Source organism: Vicia villosa, linkage group LG5 (genome assembly GCF_029867415.1).
Source record: "Vicia villosa cultivar HV-30 ecotype Madison, WI linkage group LG5, Vvil1.0, whole genome shotgun sequence".
NCBI lineage: Eukaryota > Viridiplantae > Streptophyta > Magnoliopsida > Fabales > Fabaceae > Vicia > Vicia villosa.
The window spans coordinates 138,701,461-138,707,796 of record NC_081184.1 but is presented as its reverse complement, the minus strand read 5'-3'; the positions used below and the strand labels follow the sequence as shown (position 1 = coordinate 138,707,796).

The window sequence follows — 6,336 nt, the reverse complement described above, 5'->3', positions numbered from 1 at the left end:
ATTATTAAAGTACATCATCATGTGACTATATTACAATATCTTATCCACTATCTTGGTGATATGGATAAAGGAATGTACATTATACCGCTACTGTTCACACGTGTGGAACCTTGTTTTGCAGGGAATAGACCTTTAATAAAGATCACCATCTAAAGTTTTGATGAAGACAATGCATGAGGATCCATATGAGCTAGCAGAAGAGGACTCAAGATCCAAGTGCCTATATAAACAGATACTATCAACCAAGAAGTCTTGAAGCCTATGTGGGGAAAGGTGTGAAAGCTCTTCAAATCTTGTCTGCCGGTCTGTTTGAGTGAATTGAGTACCGTATAAATAAGGTAGTAGCTTAAAAGTACTAAGGCAACTCACACACACACACACACACACACTAAAAACACTTTTCCTAACAGAAAAATATTTAAAAATGTCTTGGAAATTGTATCATATAACTTAGGAGCTCTAGAAATGACTAGAAGGGAAATTTTGTCTAATGTAGTCAATTAGAAAAGATCAAACTTACGCCCAAAAACATTTTTTAACTGCTAAACGATGACAACAGATCTATATCACAATCTTCCATTTTGAGAATCACAACGACCAATTCATTTAATTTAATCGATTAAATGATTAACGTGGCCTACAAATTATTTTCTTTTTTAGTGATTCCAACTACTATATAAAGGGAGGTTTCCCTCACATGAAATTACGCCACTTTCCAACGTTTTCATATATGTTTGGAATTTTTCTCTCTATGTTCTCTCATTCTCTCTCTTCAAATTTTCTTTCTTCACTTTTGGTTGCCTTAGTGCTTTGGGGTGAAATATTATTTGTGAGGAGAATTTTATGTAAGTGGTTATGCTGGTCTTTGATAGTATTAAGGGTATAATAGCTTTAAGAAATTAAATTTTGGTCTTTGAGATCAACCATAGATATCTGTTGTTGGTTTATGAAGCTTAGCCGATGAAAAGCTTTGATCTTGGGTGAAAGTTGTCCATAGGTTGAGAACAAGTTTGTTCAAATTCAAAAGGTCATATTGTATTAAGGTTTGTGGGCATAACCGATAAAACCTTACAAGTCTATAGTGGAAAATCTCTAGAAGAACTCTTGGAGACAGGACTAAGCCAACATTTTTTCTAACCTGGATAACTCTCTGGTGCAATCTTTCTATCCTTATCCTCTTTAATTTTCTGCAATATAATTTATTTATGTTATTTTCGTTAGGCTTTAATACTAAAAAACATTACTAACATGATCTTAATTGGGAAAGGGAAAAATATCCATACTTTTCTAAAACTACAAATCACCCCCTCTTGTGCTTGAGGTCAATTGTTCAACAAGTGAAATTAGAGTCTAACACTTATTAAGGACTAATCATCTAAGGTGGAAGGATGACTTCAAGCTATTCACTAACCAAACCTCCATGCTTTAATGGGGAAGGATATGGGTTATGGAAAGAGAAAATGAAGTTCTTCATATAAGGAATGGATTGTGGTATTTGGAAAATTGTGAAAGATGGACCATTTGTTCCTATACACAAAGTTAATAGTGTTGTAGTAAACAAACCCGAAAAGGATTGGTCCAAAGAGGATAAAGAGAATGTGCAAAATGGTTGAAAGCTAAGAACATCATCACCACCGCACATGGTCTTGATGAATACTTACGAGTTTCTCACTGCGAAACTGCTAAAGAAATGCGAGACATCCTCCGAATCACCCAGGAAGGTATTGTTGACGTGAACAGGGCAAGGTTGGGCGCATTAACCCATGAGTATGAACTTTTGAGAATGAAACCTAAAGAGAACATAAATCAAATGCAAACACGGTTCACTCATATCATGAGCCATATAAGAACTTTGGAGAAAACATTCTCAAATGAAGAATAAGTCATAACAATTCTTAGATGCTTAAATCACAACTGGCAAACAAAACTCACTACAATTTGTGAATTAAAAATTTTTAAGGTTATGGACACACGTACTCTATTTGGAAAATTGCAGCAACAAGCTGAAAAGACTTGCTTATGATGAAGAAGATAACGAAAAGAACAGAAAAAATATTTCCAAATGGAAAAAAATACTTATATCTAACAACAAGGAAAAGAATCTAAAAATTAAAAGTGAGATTAATAATACTTATATCTAGCAACAAGGAAAAGAATCTAAAAATTAAAAGAGGGACCCTTGCTTAAACCTCATTCAACCATTAACTAAAGCAACAATATTACCAAATAACATACAACTATAAATTTCTTGACTATAATTTAAATTAAAATAACTTAAATAAAGAAACATAATAAAGAAATTACAACAATTCAATAACTTATAATGGGTTGCAACGCTAAGAAAGTATGTGACTTAATACAATTTTTTATTTTTCCCATTTATTTCTTAATATTTATTTCATAAAATTATTTTTATAAATTCATAATACAACACAACATTTTATCACCTCAATATGTCCTAGTAGGTATACTTTGTTCATATCTGAAAAAATTCTCTGGATCAACCTTGGTTTTCACACTCACCAATCTTTCGAAATTTCCTTTGAAATACTTGCTTCCATAAGTTCTAGCAATGTCAAATTTGGTTGTATTACTTGGATGATTGGCACCAATATCAGCATCCCTATAGTTAAGAAATGCCTCCCTAGGAGAATTTGAAACATAGGGTGTCATTAATTTATAAAACGACCTTGAAAAATTCACGTGACGTTCAATAGATTGAGGAGATCCATCTGTCCAACTATTAAAATACTGTATCTTGAACAAGTTTCCAGCTCTATGAGGAAATGGAGTTTGCGATGACAATATCTCTCCCATTCTTCCACCATAAGGATTCCATTGCATAAACAAAGTCTCACCTTCGATCATTTTTTTCCACATAGATTCTAGAGCTACCTTTGGAATTGGCCTCTTCACATAATCTGATTGACCTTTGGAATAACCTGCTTGGGGTTCCTCCAACAATGCTTCTAGGGGAGTACCGATTGGTCGACCATACGCAAAAAGAGTGCTATTAATCCAAGGCATTGAAAAACAATCACTTTTTTTCAAACCTAATTCAGGAAAACTTTTACTAATCAAACGTAAAAGCCTTTCGGTTGTTCCCGAAAATTGACCAATAAAACTAACTTGCACTGTATTTTTTGTCCCATTAGCAATTTGGACAACATTAGGTTGCACTCTAATGAAAAGATCTCTATGCAATTTTGGTGCAACTAGTTGCCATTTGTAAACAACATCAGTTGCACCTTCATTCACATTCCTTTTCACATTGAAAACAGTAATTTGTGATGGTACTTGAACTAATTTGAGTTTCCATGAAAGAATAACACCAAAACTAGCTCCACCCCCACCTCTTATAGCCCAAAAGAGATCTTCTCCCATTGATTTTCTATCAAAAATGTTACCATTGGCATCAACTATTATTGCATCAATGATATTATCAACAGAAAGACCATATTTTCTCATCAAATTTCCATAGCCACCACCAGAAAAATGGCCACCAGCACCTAAAGAAAAACAAACCCCAGCTGGGAAAGCAAGAAATTTGCTTTTCTTTGCAATGTTGTAATAAATCTTACCCACTGTTGCACCCGAATCAACCCATGCCGTTTCTTCTTGTAAATTGATATCAACTGAATTGATATTAAACAAGTCGAGTATAACAAAAGGCACGTCTGATACATATGAGTATCCTTCATAGTCATGGCCTCCGCTTCGGATTCTGATTTGAATATTGTTACTTTTGGCACAAATGACTGTTGCTTGGACATGAGAAGCATCTTTTGCGGTTATAATTGCCAAAGGTTTTGGTGTTGTTGGTGTTTGAAATTTCTTGTGAAACATTTTCTTGTTGAGGATGGTTAAAAATGAGGTGTTGTTTGGTGTGTAAGTAACATTAGAAGCATGGGAATTATGAGAAAAACAAGTGAGAAAATTTTGAGTTGGAGATTGTGATATTGCAGTTGAAATAGACATGAGAATTGTTAAGGCTGTCAAGAGAAAAGATGATTTCTTCATTATTGCAATGGTATATTAATTGTGTTTGCTATTTTGGTGTGCCTCTCTTTGTGCATCCTTGTACTCTATTTATATTGATAAATCGTCTGCTATTCTAACGTGATGATCTTAATATTATATTGAAATAAATATGATTGAGTCCTTTTACAAGGAAGCTTCAAATTTATTTGTATTGACTTATATTTTTAATTTTGTAAATTAATAAGAGCAGGAAAATAATTGTTGATTTTAATTCAAGTTATTTTGACAAATTCATCTATTGTTATCATTATTAGGCGGGTGGAATGATAAACGCGGCTGGAATGAGAATCAGTCAAATACTAAATTCTAGTTTTTGTGACCGTCAAACAAATTTCACAATATAGAAATGAAAATAATGCAATTTAAAAATGGTCGATGCTAGTACAGATTTTCTTAAAACTGTTTAATGTTTTAAATGTTTTAAACTAATTGTAACACATTAAAAATATGAGTGTGTTTGGATAAATCATTTTAACGAAGTAATATAGTATTTTGAGAAAATTTAAAATGATTTGTACAAAATTTATTGTTTTGGATACAAAAATGAAGAATTGTTAAAATGATGGAAATTTATGGAGTATTTTATTTAAGTTAAATTTAATTATTTTTTTTGAATCAAAATGAATTTCATTAATTAAAAAAACAATTACAAAGCAAAGTGATCTATCGATCCAGCTGAACAAGGAAAACCAGAACAGACTATAAGCCAAACAGGCCTTACATCATAAATTTAATTACTTTAAAATGACATCAAAAACCAAAGAATTTGAAATTCTTCTAATACTCTATAGAATGTATTTGTTACTATTATTTTTTCAAATTTTACAATTTGATTCTCATATTTTCAAAAATAATAAAATTGACCCTAAAAATTTTCAAAAAATTACAAATTGATCCTTAATAATTTTTAAAATTTACAATTTGATCCTTCAATTTTTTAAAAATTGCAAATTGGTCCCTATTTTTTAACTTTTTAATATGATCCAAAAATTTAAATTTTATAAAAAAAAATCTAAAAATCTAACAATGAAATATCTCTATACTCCATCCAAACAAAATAATTTAAAAATGAATGAATTTCAATTGAATCATTTGATTTACTTTAAAATTTAAATTCCTTTAAAATTTTAAATTACCCCATCCAAACACACTCTAAGGGTGTATGCGACAATTTCAAAATGTAACATTAAGTATTGTATGAAAGAGTACAATACTAGTTCTATAGTTAAAAAACATAAATTATTGAATATTTAACCACTTAAGGTGCGTTTGATTTGTTAATAAATATGGTATTGGACAGGACAACTTTCTTTGTACCTTGTTTGATGCATAAATTAATTATGGTACTGGACAAAATAAATGATAAGGGACAGGACAAAACTATGATTTCTTTTCCCTCACTAAACCATGGGACAACTTTTTGTCCCAGGTACAGATTATTAAAAAAAATATCAAAATATCATATATTTTTTCACCCTCTTTCTCATTATTTAATATTTTAATTCATAAATATAATATTAATATTTTATAAATCAATATTGTTATAATAACATTATATTATTTTTATTCCGTTCATCGACATATCAAACAAAGTAGAGAAAAAAATTATTTGTCATTTTTCTTTCGTTCTCAATATTTAATATTTTGATTCATAAATATCAATATTTTATATAACAATAAAAAGTATTATAGTTAAAAATTAAATTATTTTATCTGCTTCATAAATATATTAAAACAACAAAGTAAAAACGTTTATCTCTTTTTTCCTCCTTTTTATAATTTAATATTTTGATTCATAAATATTAATATTTTATATATCAATAAATAATATTATAGTAAAAATCATATTATTTTCTCTGATGCATAAACATATTAAGAAAAATTGAGAAAAAAATTGTCTAGTGCATTAATCATCAAACACAGTACAATACATAAAACTGTCTTGTACTGTTCTGTACTGTCTAGTACTGTTCTGTCCAGTACTTTTCATTTTGCAAATCAAACGCACCCTTAATGTTACTATAAAAAAAATACTTTAATGTTAAAATTAAAATTCTAATTTGCCAAAATCAATCACAATAATGCAATGTCTAGCTCTAGTGTAGTGTATGGATGTATTAATAATAAAAATGTTTGGGCAACAATACTACAAACAATAAATTTTAAATTGCAAAAAAAGTATATTATTATTATTGTTATTATTAATGATTATTTCATAATTATTTTACACGAAATTTAGATACATCTTATTGAATTATAATTAGAAATTCGTAAACTAGCCATTGTTGAACCTAG

The 6,336-nt window shown here is 29.8% G+C and overlaps 1 protein-coding gene across 1 annotated transcript; it reads right to left on the bottom strand.

Annotated features, from left to right (window-relative positions):
- Positions 1–2,349: 2,349 nt before the first annotated feature.
- Positions 2,350–4,070, bottom strand: LOC131607513 (berberine bridge enzyme-like 17). The gene has a single exon (XM_058879514.1). The coding sequence runs from the start codon at positions 4,018–4,020 to the stop codon at positions 2,449–2,451; it is 1,572 nt and encodes a 523-aa protein (XP_058735497.1). The 5' UTR covers positions 4,021–4,070; the 3' UTR covers positions 2,350–2,448.
- Between the last annotated feature and the right edge of the window lie 2,266 nt (positions 4,071–6,336).

What these genes read in the sequence shown, in the direction of transcription:
- LOC131607513 (XM_058879514.1), bottom strand. Translation starts at nt 4,020, where the DNA reads ATGAAGAAATCATCTTTTCTCTTGACAGCCTTAACAATTCTCATGTCT.